We start from the raw sequence: 19807 nt of genomic DNA, 5'->3' as shown, positions 1-19807 counted from the left end.
TGGAGTCAGTGGAACCCATAGTGATCCACGAGTCCAGTGAGTATAGTGTATAGGGATCTGGAATATGAAACAGAGGATCCTGGTGGGCACAGCTTGGGATGGTGGCCCTGAATTATTATCTTCATATATAAATCAGATACTTTTGTCTCTACATTTGGGATATACTTTCAGCAGGATCTAAGGGTAACTACAGTGTAACTATAGTCTATAGTATAGATGTCAAATAGAGCTTCTTCACTACTTTAAAAGTTTTAATAATGAAAAGTTTGATTGAACTGGAAATCCTTTTGCAGAAGAAATCTTCCCTGTTACTCTCTTGCTCTGTCAGTAATCTCTAGCTCACTGGAATACTACTTTCTCCCTTGGGATTTTTACACTAGTTGTTCCCTCTGTCTGGAATGTTCTCATTTGACAGTAAAAGAAAATGCAGAAGTACTAGATTTTTTAAAGTGTGATTTCAATTGTGGTTCATTTTAGAATGGTTATAAAAACTGTGTTATATTTTCATCTACCTACCCATGAATAAAGTTTCCTGTGGATAGTGATTGTCAAAAATTGAAGAGAACTACCTGGTCATTTCAGTTGTAAAACCAGTTTTCTTCCTTCCCTTTTCCCTCTTCCCTACTTCCCTTCCTCCCTCTGATCTTCCCTATATCCTTCCCTTCTTCTCTTCCTCCCTGTTTTTCTACCTTATAATCTTCCTACCTTCTTTTCATACTTCCTAAATAATCCAATTGAAAAATCACTCAGTAGGGTTTACAGTGTAGGTATGTGCTTTGGAGTGTGGAGGACTGTTGGCTGCCTGGCATAGTATATCAGAGTCCAACTGAAGTGAGAGGGAGGATGGTAGCAGCCTTTGATTGTAGGGAGCTTGAGAGAGGTGATGAGGTTGTCCACACAGGATGGTGGTGACAGCAGCAGCCTGGCCCAAGATGTTGGAGATTGAGTGAAGTGAAGGGGACATCTGGGTATCATGGCCACCAGAGTACCATGCTGGTAATTTACTCTCAAGGAGAAAGTAATATATAGTATTATCATTGAAATTCTTTTGCAAATTTGGGATTATTTTAACATGAAAAGAATAAACTTATGTTTAAATGAGCAAGCTAAAGTTTCTCATTAAAATGTTTTGGTATCTTATTTTTATTTTTTATAATTTATTTATTTATTTATTTTTGGTTGTGCTGGGTCTCTGTTGCTGCACGTGGACTTTCTCTAGTTGCAGTGGTGGGGCTACTCTGTTGCAGTGCATGGTCTTCTCATTGAGGGGGCTTCTCTTGTTGCAGAGCACAGGTTCTAGGCCTGTGAACTTCTGTAATTGCAGCTTGTGGTCTCTAGAGGGGAGGCACAGCTTGGGATGGGAGGCTCAGTAGTTGTGGTGTAAGGGCTTACTGGCATCTTCCCTGGACCAGGGATCAAACCCATGTCCCCTGCACTGGCAGATGGATTCTTATCCACTGTATCACCAGGGAAGGTGAAAAATGAAAGTGTTAGTTGCTCAGTCATGTCCAACTCTTTGTGACCCCATGGACTATATATAGCCCTCCCAGGCTCCTCTGTCCATGGGATTTTCCAGGCAAGAATACTGGAGTGGCTTGCCATTCTTCCTGCCCCAGGGATTGAACCCGGGTCTCCTGCATTGCAGATAGGTTAAGGGAAGGGACTACTAGGGAAGTCCTTCATATCTTATTAAATATCTTCTCTGTTGAATTTTCTTCTAACAAGACCCATATAGGTAATTCCAAATTCCTTCCAGTTTGTCCCTGTTATATAAACATTATCTCTCTCTTTTTTTTTTTTTGTCTGCAACATGAAAAAAGGCTGTGGAACGTTATTTTAGGCAGAGGAAGTCACATATGCAAAAGCCTGGAGCTCAGAGAACCTGACTTTTATGAGAATTGCAAGCAGTTCAGCACATCTGGAAAGTATGAAATTGATGATGGGACAGCTTTCAGAAGAGAAGACATCTAACACCCTCAGATGAATGATGGTAACATTCACTGACATAGGAGATGTATTCACTTCTATGACCCTAAAACTGACAACCAAGAGCAAGGTGTCAAGGAGGATGCTCCCCAGCTGGTACAGATAACCATGTGTCTAAAAACTGCACAAGGATGCTTCTTGTGCTCAGAATTCAGTCACAAATTGCCCTAAACTTATGCCTGCAGGAGTCCCTCCTCAGAAACATGAAGATGGATGGAAAATGTAGCCTCTGTCATATCATATCTGCTTTCAAATGTGTTAATAGGAAAAAGGATACCTTACAATAGACACATGTTATAGGATAATTCATTGAAATGTCAGTTTGCTTTTTATTCTGTTTTCCTGCCCTATTCCAAAAACATTTTTCTACTTTCTTCTTTTGAGCTTTTGTTGAGCAGGACCAATGCAGAAGTCAAAACGCCTTTTGTTTTTTAAAGCCTACAGGGACCTACTGTGTAGTACAGGGAACTCTGCAACCTAGATGGGAGGGGAATTTGAGAAAGAATGGATACGTGTATGTGTGTGGCTGAATCACTTTGTTGTATACCTGAGGCTAGCACAGTATTGTTAATTAACCATACTCCAATATAAGATAAAATGTTAAATTTAAATAAAAATCTCATCCTTTAGTTCTGCCTTAAAAGAAAGAAGACAGTCAAGTTTTGATGTTTAGTCTCAGACTTAGTGATACTATGATCCATGCATTTTTATTGTTTATTTGTTGGAATAAAGAGAGAAAATTTTTTTAAAAAAGAAAGCCTAAACTTACTGAAGGGTTTATGCCAGGTATTCCCAGAGGAGAAGAGAGAGAGGCAAGAGCCTCAGAGTGAGAGTCTACTATGGAGACCCCAAAGAGAGATTTATTTGGAGAAGGAGGGCTCCATGGAGTGGCAGGGTCCAGCATCCAGTCCCTCTATGCTGCTCTTTTGTAACCCCCTGGGGATGTGACCTATTCTCAGCATGGAGTGGCTTTGTGATACAGTGGGAAGCTGAATCTTTGGTATTGGGATTGCTAGTTTTGGTAAAAAGTCTCGGCTCAAGCTGAGAGGCAAGTTTCAGGAAACAGCAAAGTCACCTTCCTGCAAGGGATCCTGTAGCCCTGGATAAAGAGCCTGTTGGCAGGGACCAATCTGGACCAAAGATCAGAGGACTGTCCCTAAGTAGTGTACTGTGTATAACCTGAAGTCTTTGTCCTAGGAATAGTACTTGACCTTAGTATTGATTGAGGTTGAATTTCTATCAACTTGAGGAGTGGTGGCTTAAAATGAGATTTGATAATAGAAAAGGACTATGATATTTCTATCTCCTAGACTATGAAGTAACTTTAATACTCACTGTACACATTTATAGCTTGCAAGATCTAGGGGAGATTACTTATACATGAAAAGACCTTTTCCCCAGAAATATTCTGCTTAAGTCTTTCATTGTACCTTTTCTGCAAAACAACTATTTCAGTTTGATATGTGCCTCCAGAAATTAACGCTAGATGGACTCAGGATGCCTCAACAAGCTTAGTTTTCTATTATTTTTTTCTACCCCAAAAGCTGAATGGTAGGAAGGAAGGAAACAGCTAGCCCCACATTTGATAGATGCAGATCCCTTTCTGTTCTCTACATTTTCCCAGTACTCCTGAGACTGACTTGGGGCAGAGAGCAGCAGGAATGGGGTGAAGACTGGTTTAATTCCAGTTTTATTATAGCTTTATCTTTCAGGTGCAAATTGTCATTCAAATAGACAAACTTCATATTTCTTTTAATTTGAGCCAGGTAAAATTGAGCTCTGAATTGAGCCTACTTCGTTAGACTTTGGATAAATGATGACTAAAAGGATAGAATGACAATCCAACTCCTTCATTAATGATGTTTTTATTTTCCAAAGAAGGAAGCCTATCCAGAAACCATACAAGGAAAAGTGTTACAGGCTTAGCCATGTATGAAGAAGTCAGTTGACTGCAGATTAGAATGTGTAACTTTGCCACTACCCGTCTATGTGGCCCTGTGCATGTCCTTTTAAGTCTCTGGACCACATCTGCACATGGAAGTTTTGGACTGGATCAACTAAAGTAAATCTCTTCATGCTCTATGCTTCTTGTGATTCTAGAATGTATAGTAAGATTATTTTAAAGTAGAGATACAGGGTAATAAAGGAACTTTATTGACATTAAGTGCTTAGATATAATGGGATTTATTCTTCATAGAACTTTTGAATGTGCCTGTAAGATCAGTGTTTTTACAAAACCATTATCAAAGCCTTGTGATGAAACTTAGAAATTGTATTAGTATATGTTTTGGCTGTATGCAGTAGATAATCATATCAGAGCTTGGTGAAAAATAAATCCTCCCAAAACCAATGACGGGAATTAGCAAATTATTAGAATTTGAACTGAATTATATGCAATTTTAATCCTTGAAAGAAATTCCTTTATTTGATTCCTATGAATGAAAAGTGCTTTCTGTGTTATTTCAGAAGCTGGAAAGTTGACCATATTTAGAATCCTGGGCAGCAAAGTAAAACAGATTTCAGGTAAATTATGCTGTACAAATAGTCTATCCCAAGAAAATAAATCACTGCTAAATTTACTGAGAGATCTCTTTCAGTGATTATCATATGGAATAGGTTCCTCAGGAAGCATTTGAGTCTTGATTTCATAGATGCTAATCATTTATATAATGTTGCTTGTATAAATCTTGGCTAATTATTTTATTTTTTTACTGTTTTTCTAGTTTTATTTGAAAAAAAAAAAGGATGCGTGTAATTTCTTTTCTCTAATATTAATGTATTGAGATTATGATAGCAAATACCATTTAACTAAAAATGTTTAGATCCTGAATGATCCAGAAAGGCTTTATACATAATCTGAACTCACTGACCAACTACAACTAAATACCAGTCTTATAGCTTACTGAGTAGACTAAGCTGTCCTTTATTCTCTTCAGTGTATAATTAGAAATTAGGTAGGATCAGATTCCTAAGGACTCAAAATATATATGGTGGTATGAATGTTACTTAATTCACAGGTCTTGAGTATTGAACATTTCACAAATTAAATCTTACTCTGAGTTGCCACTCTAGGTTAATGGAAGTTTGATCTCAATGAACACATTTTACTTTTTGTATAAGTAGGGAAGAGAAGCTTTATCAAGCAGTTACACACATTTTGAACCACACTGTAAGCTAAAACTAGAAGTTGAAATGAACTTAACAGGTAAGATTGAAAAAACTTCATTTTCACATGTCTCATGGGGAGGAAAATATCCAGTATAAATTTTGCTGAAGAAAATGAATATTTAAAAATTGAAGTTCTTATTGCAACTTTATTTTTTTCTTTTTTTTTCATTTATTTTTATTAGTTGGAGGCTAATTACTTTACAATATTGTAGTGGTTTTTGGCATACATTGATATGAATTAGCCATGGATTTACATGAGTTCCCCATCCTGAACCCCCCTCCCACCTGTCTCCCCATCCCATCCCTCTGGGTCATCCCAGTGCACCAGCCCTGAGCACTTGTCTCATGCATCCAACCTGGACTGGCAATCTGTTTCACACTTGATAATATATATGTTTCAATGCTAGTCTCTCAGATCATCCCACCCTCGCCTTCTCCCATAGAGTCCAAAAGTCTGTTCTATACATCTGTGTCTCTTTTTCTGTCTTGCATATAGGTTATCGTTACCATCTTTCTAAATTCCATATATATGCGTTAGTATACTGTATTGGTGTTTGTCTTCCTGACTTACTTCAGTCTGTATAATGGGCTCCAGTTTCATCCACCTCATTAGAAGTGATTCAAATGTATTCTTTTTAATGGCTGAGTAATATTCCATGGTGTATATGTACAACAGCTTTCTTATCCATTCGTCTGCTGATGGGCATCTAGGTTGCTTCCATGTCCTGGCTATTATAAACAGTGCTGCGATGAACATTGGGGTCGACGTATCTCTTTCAGTTCTGGTTTCCTCTGTGTGTATGCCCAGGAGTGGGATTGCTGGGTCATACGGCAGTTCTATTTCTATTTTTTTAAGGAATCTCCACACTGTTCTCCATAGTGTCTGTACTAGTTTGCATTCCCATCAATAGTGTAAGAGGGTTCCCTTTTCTCCACACCCTCTCCAGCATTTATTGCTTGTAGACTTTTGGATAGCAGCCATTCTGACTGGCGTGTAATGGTACCTCATTGTGGTTTTGATTTGCATTTCTCTGATAATGAGTGATGTTGAGCATCTTTTCATGTGTTTGTTAACCATCTGTATGTCTTCTTTTATTGCAACTTTAAGAGTAATAGAAATAAAAGTCATAAAATTCAAAACCAAAAGATGAATAATTTATGTAATTTTAAAGGAATGCAGTTCTGTGACCTTGTTATGGAATTAGTAGGTTAAACACTAAATCTGGTGTAATCTTACCTAGGCAAGATGTGATCGGAAGCTTTGCAGGAACAGATGAGTTAGGTCTAACTCCCTGAATAATGGACACTGAGAGCACTTCTTTTCTAGGTGGGTATTGAAGTTTGCTAGGACTGCCATCACAAAGAACCACACACTGGGTTGCTTCAACAACAGTTTTATTTTCTCACAATTCTGGAGGCTAGAAGTCTAAGATCAAGGTGCTGTCAGAATTAGTTTTTGGTGAAACCTCTCTTTCTGACTTGCAGACTGCTGCCTTCTTTGCTCCTAGTGAGGAAGAAAAGCTTTATTAAACTGTTTTACACATTTCAAACTATATTATAAGATAACACTAGAAGTTGAAATGGAACACAGCCCTGCCAGCACATTGATTTTAGCTTAGTGAGACATCTGTCTGATTTCCTTACTGTAAGATAATAAATTTGTGTTTTTTAAGGCAATGAGTTTGTGGTAATTTGTTACAGCAGCAACCAGCCAGCATACCACACACTGTCATGTGCTGTGCTGTGCTCTGTTCAGTCACTCAGTTGTGCCCGACTCTTTGCAACCCCATGTGCTGTAGTCCACCAGAGTCCACCAGTCTCCTCTGTCCATAGGGATTCTCCAGGCAAGAACACTGGAGTGGGTTGTTATGCCTTCCTCCAGGGGATCTTCCCAACTCAGGGATCAAACCCAGGTCTCCCGCATTGCAGGTGGATTCTCTACTGTCTGAGCCACTGGGGAAGACCAAGAATACTGGAGTGGGTAGGTAGCCTATCCCTTCTCCAGGGGATCTTCCTGACCCAGGAATCGAACTGGGGTCTCCTGTATTGCAGGCAGATTCTTCACCAGCTGAGCTAACAGGGAAGCCCACACTGTCAGACCCTTGATCATTTACTTGTGTGACTCCAAATATAGCATGTACACACATTGTTTCTTGTACTTGAAATGCTATTACCTTCTTGTATGCCTAACTAACTCTTAAACCTACTTCTGAAGTTACCTTCTATTAGGAGAATTTGCTGAACTTTGGGTTTCTGTCCATTTCTACCTCAACACACTATGTTTGCAACATCTGTCATACTTCTCTGTTATTGTTATTACTGTCATTGATTTCCCCTCTTGTCCAAGACTGTTGAGCTCCTAGAGGCTTGGGACTTTATTTACAGCATCTAGCCCATGAATGAATTAAGTGGAATGATGAATAAATGAAAATAGAATGTTCTAAATGTTTTTAAGTTAGAAGGCTCATATTCTGTGTGTGAGTTTGTGGGTATGTTTGTACTTGGATGTGTGTTCTTTACAAAAAGGGAGTCTGAGAAATATCAATTTGTTAAGTCCTCTATCTTAGTCTATTTGGGCCAATATAACGAAAATACCATAGACTTGGTGACTTATAAACAACCAAAATTTCTCATATTTGTGGAGGCTGAGAAGTCTAAGACCAAGGTGCTGGCAGATCCAGTATCCGGTGAGGGCTCACTTCCCAGTTCATAAATGGCTGTCTTCTTGCTGTGTCCTCACATGATGGAAGGAGAGCTAGAAAGCTCTTTGGGGTCTTTTTATAAGGGCACTAATCCCATTCATGAGGGCTTCACTCTCATGACTTACTTTCCAAAGTCCCTGCCTCCACATACCAGCACACTGGGGATTAGGCCTCAACATATGAATTTTGGGGGACACATTCAGTCCATAACATCCTTTAATTCTGGTAATCTTTTCCCAACTTCCCACCCAGGTGGTTGGCAATTAAACATGTTATTACTAGAGTTTAGTTTCACATATAAGGATTCCAAGTTTATTTGGGGTTGCTGATGTGGATCTGGTCCCAAGACAAAGGTGATATAGTTTTTTTCAAGATAGTTTTCAGCCTGCACGGTTATCCATGTGTGTATGAGTGTAGGATAAAGTAGACTCATACAGATAAAGTAGGATAAAGTAGACTCATACGGCTTACACTGGCTGGGTCACTCTTTCCTCTGATGGACAAAAACCCAGAAGCTTTTGGTCATGTATTTTATTTTTAAATTAATTAAAAAAATTAATTGAGATATAATTTAGACACACAACATTTTATTAATTTTAGCTGTACAACATAATATTTGCAATATATATATTGTAAAATGATCACTGTAATTTTAGTTAACATCCATCATCACAGTTCCAATTTTTTTCTTGTGATAAGAACTTTTAAGATCTACTCTTTTAGCAACTTTCAAATATACTATATAGTATTGTTAACTGTAGTCACCATTGTTGTTGTTGTTCAGTTGCTGAGTTGTGTCCGACTCTTTGCAACCCCATGAACTGCAGCACGCCAGGCTTCCCTGTCTTTCACTATCTCCCTAAGTTTGCTCAAACTCATGTCCATTGAGTCAGTGATGCCATCCAAGCTCTGTTGCCCCTTCTGGTCTTGCCCTTAATCTTTCCCAGCATCAGGAAAGATGCTAGGAAATAAGTCAGCTCTTTGCCAAAGTATTGGAGCTTCAGCTTTAGCACCAGTCCTTCCACTGTATATTCAGAGTTGATTTCCTTTAGGATTGACTGGTTTGATCTCCTTACTGTCGAAGGGACTCTCAAGAGTCTTCTGCAGCATCACAGTTCAAAAGCATTAGTTCTTTGGTGCTGAGCTTTCTTCATGGTCCAACTCTCACACCCATAAATGACTGCTGGAAAAACCATAGCTTTGACTATATGGATCTTTGTCGGCAAAGTGATGTCTCTGCTTTTTATTACTGTCTAGGTTTTTCATAGCTTTTCTGCCAAGGAGCAAGCGTCTTTTAATTTCGTGGCTGCCATCACCATCCACATTGATTTTGGAGCCCAAGAAAGTGAAATCTGACACTGTTTCCACTTTTTCCCCATCTGTTTGCACGAAGTGATGACTGGATGCCATGATCTTCGTTTTTTGAATGTTGAGTTTTAAGCCAGCTTTTTCACTCTCCTCTTTCACTTTCATCAAGAGGCTCTTTAGTTCTTCCTCATTTTCTGCCATTAAAGTGGTATCATCTGTATAGCTGAGGTTGTTGATATTTCTCCCAGAAATCTTGATTCCAGCTTGTGAGTCATCCAGCCCAGCATTTCGTTTGATGTACTCTGCATAAGTTAAATAAGCAGGGTGACAATATATAACCTTGATGTACTCCTTTCCCAATTTTGAATCAGTCGATTGTTCCATGTCCAGTTCTGTTGCTTCTTGTCCTGCATACAGGTTGCTCAGAAGGCAGGTAAGGTGGTCTAGTATTCCACATAAACTGTGGAATACTCTTTCTAAACAAATAAGGAAATAATAAATAGCTCAGGAAAGAATATTATAAAGCAGTTAAATTGATATTGTATAGGAAAAACAATGACTGATACTTGGGTATGAATCTTATACAATTATGATGATGCGTGAAAGGTCACATTACTTATTTTACCAAATCAAATTAAATTTGACTTTAAACTATATATGCAACAGAATGGCAGTAATGTCAGCATGTCATTATTGGGTCTCCTCTCCTTGTTTTCCACTCAAAGGCACTTGCCTCTCTTCCCCTTTCCTTCTTGGGAAGCGTAAGAGCAATACTTTGATAAAATGCTTTTTGTTAAAAAAACAAACAATGAGGACTGAACTTAAAAGAGACTCTCCTAAGGCAAAAGAATACACAGATAAATTCAGCCTGTAGAGATATTAACTATCTTGTTTGGTACCTATGTATTTGCCTCCAGTATAAAGTCTAGGCTTTTAGAAGGGATTTATGTTTGTTTGCTCCATATGGAAGGGGATTTCAAAGGTGGAGGGATTGGAAAAAGACAGCTTCCCAAGTCTAAGAGAAGTGACCAGACAAAAGGTACAAACTTCCAGTTGTAAGATAAGTCCCGGGGATATCATGTACAGCACAGTGACTATTTACTTCTGCTTCATTGAATACTGGAGTGGGTTGTCATGCCCTCCTCCAGGGGTTCTTCCCAACCCAGGGATCAAACCCAGGTCTCCTGCATTGAGGGCAGATTCCTTATCGACTGAGCCACTAGGGAAGCCCAAGAATACTGGAGTGGGTAGCCTTTCCCTTCTCCAGCAGATCTTCCTGACCCAGGAATCAAACCGGGGTCTCCTGCATTGCAGGCAGAGTCTTTACCAGCTGAGCTACCAGGGAATCCCAATCAGATAGCTATTTGAGGGCAATTAGAAGTTTCTAACTTACACAGATTCTCAGTTATTTCCTTAAGATAAATTTCCAGAAGCATCATTAATGGTACAAAAGAATGGCCAAATTTTAAGGCTGTTAGGTCCACTACAAATATTATACCTCATCACAAACAGCAAAGTACCATTTTGGAAAGTAATTTGGGTAAATAAAAATGGAGCATGTATTGGTTGGCTAGGGCTTCCATAACAAAATACCAAAGAATAAGTGGTTTGAACCACAGGAATTAATTTGTCTTCCATTTTTGGAGGCTGGAGGTCTAAGATTAAGGTGCTAGTAGAGTTAAGTTCTTCTGAGACCTTTATCCTTTGCTTGCAGGTGGCCATCCTCTCACTGCCTCTTCACATGGTCATTCTTCTGTGCACATATACCCCTGGTGTCTCTTCCTCTTCTTGTAAGGACACTAACCATACTGGATTAGGGCTTCATCCTAAGGGCCTGTTTTAAGATAATCACCTCTTTAAATACTTTATCTTTGATTATAGTTACATTCAGAAGTACTGGAGGCTAGTGCTTCACATTATGAATTTAGAGGTAAGAGAGGGTGGGGACACAATTCAGGCCATGACAGAACTCAACTGCAAAAATTAATTCTGAGTCCATGGGGTTGCAAAGAGTCGAACATTACTGAGCAACTGAATAACAACAAATAATAAAAAGTTGACTTAAAAAAGAAGTAGAGTTGCTGCTTTCTGAAAATATAGCTGTTCACAGTTTCCCCTCTCTTTCTCAGCTCATTCTTTTTCCTTTTCTGTAGTTCTCTTTTTCTGTTAGGTGCAGTAAAATATACCCTTTTTACTGTGCAGTTCTTTTGAGTTGTTTAAACATCATATTCAATTAGATCTTGTTATCACACTTGTAGGAGGGATGGAAAGCAAAGGTTGTCTAAATTTCAGTTACATTTTAAAACATTTGTTTTGGAAGGCTGAGATACTTGTAAGCAAGGAAAAGTCAAGAAACATACTCAGGCAATGATCTAAAAGGTAAAGTAGGAAAAAAAAATGTTTTTCCACCTGAATGATCTCAGAGGTAGGAAAATGACAGCATCATTTAAGTATTTATATAACGCGCTTTATTCACTGTCCCTACTTTTAGCAATCTAATCTCTGAAAAGAGTCTTCTATCCCAGTTATCTTGCGCTTCTCCTGACTTTCTAAATGTCTCTCAAACATGCTTGTGTGTTGTTTCCTATCATTCCTACCCTCTTTCTGTTGTTGTTTAGTCACCAAGTCATGTCCCACTCTTTGTGACCCCATGGACTGTAGCCTGCCAGGCTTCTCTGATCATGGGAGTTCCCAGGCAAGAATATTGGAATAGGTTGCCATTCCCTTCTCCAGGGTATCTTCCTGACCCAGGGATTGAACCTGAATCTCCTGCATTGGCAGGTGGATTCTTTACTACTCAGCCAACAGGGAAGTCTGCCTTCCTTCTGTAGGTAAGCCTTAGACTAGACATATGCTTCTATGAAGCTTTTCTAGTCAACAGAAATTAAATCAGTAACAGATCCTCAATAAGACTGTGTGGATGATTATTTTAAAACAATATAGGAAAAAATGTTATTTTAGAATTTACAATTTAGATGAGAAAACAAGTTACAGTCTTATTCTGTTTCAGAAATTCATCTTTTACTGTTTAACATTTATTTGGATGACTCTAAAATAAACTTCTTCAGGTCTGATCTTTCATCAGAGCTATAATCTTGGGCATCCCAGAACACAGTGCTCCATGAATACCCCAGTTTCACCTTAAACATTAACAGCTATGTTCACCATCACCCATACTTCCTCTAAAATAGTTTCTTTTCCTAGATTTTTGTAGTTCTATCATGTGGTAATTTTAGGCTTCCAGATATCAAACACTCGAATGCTTTTATTTTCCTCATTATTTATCATCAATCGGTTAGCAAATCCTGACATATCTGAATTGTGTTTTGTAGTAAGGTAATACTTTCCTATTATCCTTCTTTTTTAATTTTTTCAATGGCATTTATTGCTATCTAACATGCTGTATACCATTCTTATTGTTTGCTTCTCCCCACAAGAATGTAATTTCCATGAGGGCAGACATTTTTGTCTGTTGCTTACTGCCCTGTTTCCAACACTTGGTATAGTAGTTATTGGATAAATTGAGAAATTGAGCACTTACTATGTGCCAGGCACTGTGCTCTGCATTTACATGCAGAATCTCATTTAATTTTTACCACATTGGGAAGGTGTTTTATGTTATGATTTTAGATAATAAAACTTATAATTTTAAAAAGGTTAGGTGACCTGTCCGAAGTCACACAACTCGATGGTCACACAGTTTGTAGGTAATAGAGACATAGTTTCTCCCTAAACCTTGAAGCCTATCTATAGCCTTTGAATTAGTATTTATACTCCTTAATCTAAATTTCAAGACATTCCATAATACCAAGACCCTCAACCTAACTTAGTTTTTTTCTATCAAAAACCTCCTGATCCAATCAAACTGGTCCACTTTCTGTTCCTGGGAGTTTATAAATTTTCTCCAGATTTTGTTCCGGTAAACTCCCTATAGAAATCTTACCTAGCCTTTGACTCTGTGATTCAGTGCAACTTCTACCTCTTTAATCATTTCTGAATACATTCCATTCCAGGGTACAGTGAGGAATTTCTCTTCTAATTTGCTACATGGTTTTGGGGCTCTCCATCACGTGCCTTAAACCATGTGGCACTCCTTGTATCTTGCTTGGAACACAAAAGTTTCAGTAGACGGAGGCCATTATAACTTTCTTGTATTCCCACCTGGGTTGATATGGCAGTTATCAAGGATGTGCGATACTTACATACAGTACAGTGTTTATGTGCTTAACTTGGCTCCCAGTCCAATCGAAAACGCCTTAAAAAACCTAACATTTTAGTTGGGAAGGAAGCTCATACAGATAAGAGGACCTATGAAAAGATGTGTACACCGGGGGAGTATGTAAATATCCGCTGAGCCTCGCAAGAGGGTTCCACTGACAGCACTGGGGTAGCGGGGCTCTCACGCCAAGCCTCGGTCGCAAAGTCTGAAGCGCTTTCGGCGCGCTGCTGTCCTTCCACATGGCCTCGGGCTCGCTTTTGCGCAGGGCCACGTGCCAATGTTTGTCTAATTGTGCCTCTGGCCCACTATAAACGGTTAATAACTGCCTTCCCTGACCAGGCCCCTACCCTCCATCTTTGTGCGGACGGGAGGGGTGAAGACGCCAGGTGTAGTGGCCCAGCCGAAACGCGGCGGGTAAATCCAAGACCCTAACCCCAACAGTCAAGTTTTCAAAAAACCCGCGCGTGACGCCCCAGGCCGCATCCGTTGGGAACGGCCCCCAGCGCGTCCCCGCTCACCGCCACCCCCCGCGCCCCGCCCCCGCGGCAGCCCAGGGCGGGAGGAGGCGTACGGGTAGCAAGAAAACTCTGCACACTGGGGGAGCCGAGGCCAGCGCGCACTGGGGAGCGCGCCCGTCCAGCAGCTGCCGAAAACGGAAGTGGATGCAAGCGGATGGCTGTGATTGGCTGAACTGACATGTCTCTCAAGGGGCTGGCGCGAACGCCACTGCGGTGCTGGGTGAGGGGATAGGGCTAGGGGAGGGGGAAAAATCACTGGGAACAGCCACGGGGGCTGGGGGCAAATGAATCGCAGAGGTTCGCGAAGAGCAGAGAGAGTCCCTAGTGAGCGCGCACTGGGGATCCTGGGAGTGAAAGCAGAGCGGGAAAGGCGGTAGCGGGAGCAGCGCAGGCCAAAGGCTTGAATAGACCGCGGAGGGCGGGGAGCCCGTGACCGAGAGCGGCGCTGCAGCGCGGTAGGCGGGACTAATGAGGTCGAGGCGAGGATTGGTGGACTGCCCTGCGCTGCCGTACGTCGGCGGTGACGCACGCTTCGGGGAGGGTGCGCGCGCGTTCAGCGGCCTCTTTGTGTGGTGCACAGATAGGGGAGCGGAGGTGGCGGTGGAGGTAGCGGCGGCTTTGGTTGCCTTCCAGTTTCCTCGGCTCGTCCTCTAGCCGGCAACTCTCCCCTTCCCTCCCCCTTCCTCTCTTCCTTTTTCCCTTCCCTTCCCTTCTTCCCTTTCCCGTCGCTGACCGACGGGGGCGGCTCCAGCGACGGCTGGGCCCAAGTTGTGAAGAAACCTTAGCCAACCATCACGGCGACGGCGAAACCTCGGAGCTCCCAGGGCGGGGGCAAGGCCCGGGCGGTGGAGATGGAGAATTCCCAACTGTGTAAGCTGTTCATCGGCGGCCTCAACGTGCAGACGAGTGAGTCCGGCCTGCGCGGCCACTTTGAGGCCTTTGGGACCCTGACAGACTGCGTAGTGGTGGTGAACCCCCAGACCAAGCGCTCCCGTTGCTTTGGCTTCGTGACCTACTCCAATGTGGAGGAGGCCGATGCCGCCATGGCCGCCTCGCCTCATGCGGTGGACGGCAACACGGTGGAGCTGAAGCGGGCGGTGTCCCGGGAGGATTCGGCACGGCCCGGTGCTCACGCCAAGGTGAAGAAGCTCTTTGTCGGGGGCCTTAAGGGAGACGTGGCTGAGGGCGACCTGATCGAGCACTTCTCGCAGTTTGGCACCGTGGAAAAGGCCGAGATTATAGCCGACAAGCAGTCTGGCAAGAAGCGTGGCTTCGGCTTCGTTTATTTTCAGAATCACGACGCGGCAGACAAGGCCGCCGTGGTCAAGTTCCATCCGATCCAAGGCCATCGCGTGGAGGTGAAGAAGGCTGTCCCCAAGGAGGATATCCACTCCGGTGGGGGCGGAGGCGGTTCCCGGTCCTCCCGTGGCGGCCGCGGCGGCCGAGGTCGGGGCGGTGGTCGTGACCAGAACGGCCTGTCCAAGGGCGGCGGCGGCGGCGGTTATAACAGCTACGGTGGTTACGGCGGCGGCGGCGGCGGCTACAACGCCTACGGAGGCGGCGGCGGCGGCGGTTCGTCCTACGGTGGAAGCGACTACGGTAACGGTTTCGGCGGTTTCGGCAGCTACAGCCAGCACCAGTCGTCCTATGGGCCCATGAAGAGCGGCGGCGGCGGCGGCGGAGGAGGCAGCAGCTGGGGAGGTCGCAGCAACAGTGGACCTTACAGAGGTGGCTATGGCGGTGGGGGTGGCTATGGAGGCAGCTCCTTCTAAAAAATTTTTTTTAATGCTTGGGAGTGGCTATAGGGGTAGCTCTTTTCAACCACCCAACTAGGGTCAACTCCCAAGTCCTTTTCGCTCCCACCGCCTTCCCCGTTTTGCCCTTGGGGGAGCCACTTCTAAGGCTGCTTACCCTTGGGGGTGTTGCCCTATATGCCTGCCACCTCTCTCGTCTCTCCCTCTGAAGATGGACTTGGCCCCACATACACATTTTTGTGTTACAGTCATTGATGGACTCTATTTTTTTATTATTACTTGGACTTTGGTCGTTTTTATACTAGCAAAATGTCTTGTTTTAATTTGTGTTTTTTTGGGGGGGAGGGAGTGAACTTGCTGATTCTGTAGCAAAACCTGGGCGGGGGTTGGGGGGTTTAGTTTACTTTGTTGTAAGGACTTGATATCTGGCTACAGCGTTTTCTATGAAATCTCCTTGGATCCCATGCCCGAAATTTGGAAGCATATGTACAAAAATCATTTTTACGTTTTATTTTTAATAAATCATTGTGTTTGACCGTACATGTCTAACATTTTTTTTCTAGGATCCATTCCGTACCGTTTTAAGGGTAATTTTTCGTGTTAATTCTTAATTCTTGATATGTACTTAGAGAAACTTTTAAAAGGTCCTGTGAGGTTTTTTCTTTTCCTTCTTGCTGTTGCCCAGGTAGTGATGTGCTGAATTTTATCCCTTACAGGTAAAACATTTGAAGTGGTGGATGTGGCTTTTTAAAATCTTTAAAGTTTTTCCTACATCCATCTCTTGTACTAAGTGATTTGCTTATCATCTTGACATGGTTGGTCACTTCTATGAGAATTTACTTCAAAATATGTACTGTGTAGTTCTAAAGAAATAGTTTGTGTTAAGCATGTGTTTTCATTCATATAAACTGTTTTAAAAAATTCAGATGGCCTAATTTCATCCCTCTTACTGGTTTGTCTGTAATGAATGGTTACAAATAAGGGTTATATTTTACCCTCAAACTTTAAGTGCAGTTTTGTATTTTCAGAGCAGGTTTAAATTTTTTTTTCCCCCCCCTATAGCTGAACTGTTGTCCTGGAAATCCTTCCCCTAACTTTTGTGGCACCATCTACTGGCAGAATGTCAGTATATCTGCAAAATAGTTGGTTGAAAAACTTTTTCAGGACAGTTGCATCAGATTTTAGAAGTTTTGCCATCAAAAATCTGTGCAGACTTTGGTTATACATTTATTTGTAACTAAGATGGGCTTTACAGGAATGTAGTTAATGGTCCATATCACGACTGCCCTTTCTACATGAGGTTTGAAAATGTAAACTGCTATGCATAGCTTGGGCAGTGGCCCCACATTGCTATGATAACTAATGAACCAGCTTCATGTACTGGTATCTTAGGTGCAAGTTGTAAAGCAAAATATCTGTGTATTCTGCTTGGTTAACAAATGTATATTTGTAGCCCTTTCATGCAATAGAATTCAAGTTGTTGTTTATAAAAAGCAAAACAAAACAATGGTATAGGAAAAAATTGCCTTCCTGGATAGACATATAGAATAGCAACGTTTATGGATATCACAAATAAAGAATTCAATTCTTTACATGATTGAGTGAGAGTATGTATAACCTGGTGGGTGGGTTCAGAATACCTTTTAATCTAAGTACCTACATTTGATTTAATGATATGGTAAAATATTTGATTGGAATTTTGCTTAAGGCTTCTTAGTAGTCACTTTGACAAAGGGTAGCTGATACTTGGTACAGGTACTTTTAGTACCTCTACAACAAATGGGATAGATGTGTTTGCATATTGAGTAAATTAACAAGATAGTCAAGTTTTGCATTACAAATGGTTTTACAAATTTGCTTAAATTTCTGTTTTCACTCTTACTGAAATGCATCATACTGCGTTTCTTCATGTGGTGATTTGGTCTAGCTTTTGCGGGGAGTGGGGCTCTAAGATACAGAAAATGATATGCTTAAATTTTTTACTGTAATTATTGTGCTTGTGTTTTACTCAGTTTTAGGAGGAAGATCTGTTTCTTCTGGTTCAACTGGAATAGTCCACCTTCTGGAGGGTTTTCAGAATTTAATAAGGTTATTGTCGTTTGTATTTCCCACGTAGTGATGTGTGAAAAGTTATGTAAAAGGATTTCCTAATTAGAAAAGTGGCTTAGTGTTCATGGTATATCATCACTTTGTTGTCATGTATCTACCTTTACAAATTTCTTATCTGGATTGGTATTCAGTGAAGGCAGAAATAGTGGTCTTTAAGTCTTTCCAGATTTGGCATGTGGGACTGACTTGTTTGTTATGGTTTCACTTTTTTCACCTGTAAGATTTACCTGAACATTACTACTACAAATTTAATCAAGACTTGGGGAGGAAGTAGTACAGAACCTAGTCAGCATTGAATATAATTTTTATGCAATGCTTGAATCTAATTTTGAAAGATTAGCAAAATAAAATTTTTTTTGTCTTTCTGTTGTGAAGAACTTCTGCATTTACAGTGTTTCAGTGGTAATCATTAGTTCGAAGAGGTTTGAAAGATTGAAAGTAATTTGGAGTCTTAAAAAGCTTGCAAATGATTGACATTCATAGTGGTTACAAATCAGAGTGATGTACTGATAGCTTCATTCTGTAGCTTAGTGATTTAGAACAGAATATTTAAATCTTCATAATGAATTTTTGTTTTCAAGTGAGGTTAAAGCTTTGAGGATACTTAAGAATTTTCTATTTCTGATTAATCACCTCAAGAACAGAAATGGCAGTGTCAGTTATTTGATTTGTAGCTTTGTTTACCTTTAAGTGTGCTTAATACTCTCAAATTTGAGAATTTGCGTTTTAAACTAAATTACCTATGTTTTTGCTGATTAAAAGTGGGCATTTGGATGTTGAGTCAATTTAAGCAAAGCTGCATCTAGGCAATGTAAGGATTATTCCCCAAAAGACAGTGTTTGCACTTAGAAGAGGGTAAGTTAAGTCTTTCTTCCGTTTTAACCAACTTACTGCATCAGTGTTAAGATTTTGGTCACTGGGAATATAATTTCTCTTCCCTGTTTTAGAAGGCTTTTTTTTTATTAAGTGGAGCAACAAAGATTGCCTCTAAACCAGGGTAAGACAGTGAATGCCTTTTCCTTGGTGTCTTATTGCAGGTTGCTTTGCTGTACCTTTGTCTAATGTTTTCTATTAAAAGTGAATGTTGTAAAAACTTTTTTCCAATAAAAATTCCCTTTCTACCGTGTTATTTTAAAAATTATAATATTGCATGTTTGGCATATTTTTGTATTTTAAAAATTAAAATATTGCATGTTTGGTCAAATGTTGCCAAGTAACATTTGGCAATGTTACTAGGAAATAGAAAAGAGAAATTGTACTGAATGTTGAGACTGGTGTATTTTTAAAAGTGAGAATTAATGTTTAAATAACTGCTTAAAAACTAAACAAAGAGTGGTAAAAAGCCTACCAATATGAGGAAATTATCTTCTCAAGGATAATCCTTGTTAATAGGTGTATGTTCAGCAAGGTCTTCTGTATGTACCTACATTTTAAAAGTAGAATAAAATAGTTCAGCAGTGTATATGATTGGCATTCTCAGAACAAATAGACCTTCCTCATCCTCTTTAATGCCTGTATAATGTTCCATAGCATGGCTGTACCATAATGATTGATGGACATTTCTTGCTATTACGAGTAATGCAGTAATTGTTGGAATTGCACATCATGTTCTTGCTTACCACATACACACTTAGTTGTTAAGATGGCTCACTCAAGTTAAATGTGCTGGATAACTAAAACACAGCAGTTCTCTGGTATCATGAGTATTTTTTTGTTCTCAGTATATATTCAGGGAAAGGTACATGCTCATTGGCAGCCTTGTTAAAACCTTAGGGTATATTCAACTAAAACATTTTACTGAAAAATTTCAAAGCTAGATAATAACATGATAAAACAGTTGATGGCCTATAAAGACCCTTATGTTGCTCCTTCCCTGTTTTCTCCCAGCACTTGGAGATGATGTATGTTAACAGTTTGCCTATTTCTAGGTCTTTTTATTTGCAGGGAGATATCTTTATTTTAGGAACAAGTATTGAGTTGTTTTAGATATACATACGTAAGTATTTTAACTTCAAAGACACCCATATGTGTACATAATCGCTC

The 19807-nt window shown here is 40.5% G+C and overlaps 1 protein-coding gene across 1 annotated transcript; it reads left to right on the top strand.

Moving 5' to 3' along the window:
• Positions 1–14251: 14251 nt before the first annotated feature.
• On the top strand, positions 14252–16195 carry HNRNPA0 (heterogeneous nuclear ribonucleoprotein A0). Its single transcript, XM_061151359.1, has one exon. The coding sequence runs from the start codon at positions 14753–14755 to the stop codon at positions 15671–15673; it is 921 nt and encodes a 306-aa protein (XP_061007342.1). The 5' UTR covers positions 14252–14752; the 3' UTR covers positions 15674–16195.
• Positions 16196–19807: the final 3612 nt, after the last annotated feature.

The sequence above is a fragment of the Dama dama genome, chromosome 9 (assembly GCF_033118175.1).
Source record: "Dama dama isolate Ldn47 chromosome 9, ASM3311817v1, whole genome shotgun sequence".
NCBI lineage: Eukaryota > Metazoa > Chordata > Mammalia > Artiodactyla > Cervidae > Dama > Dama dama.
The sequence above is the reverse complement of the archived record's forward strand: the minus strand, read 5'-3'. Positions and strand labels throughout refer to the sequence as shown.

What these genes read in the sequence shown, in the direction of transcription:
- HNRNPA0 (XM_061151359.1), top strand. Translation starts at nt 14,753, where the DNA reads ATGGAGAATTCCCAACTGTGTAAGCTGTTCATCGGCGGCCTCAACGTG.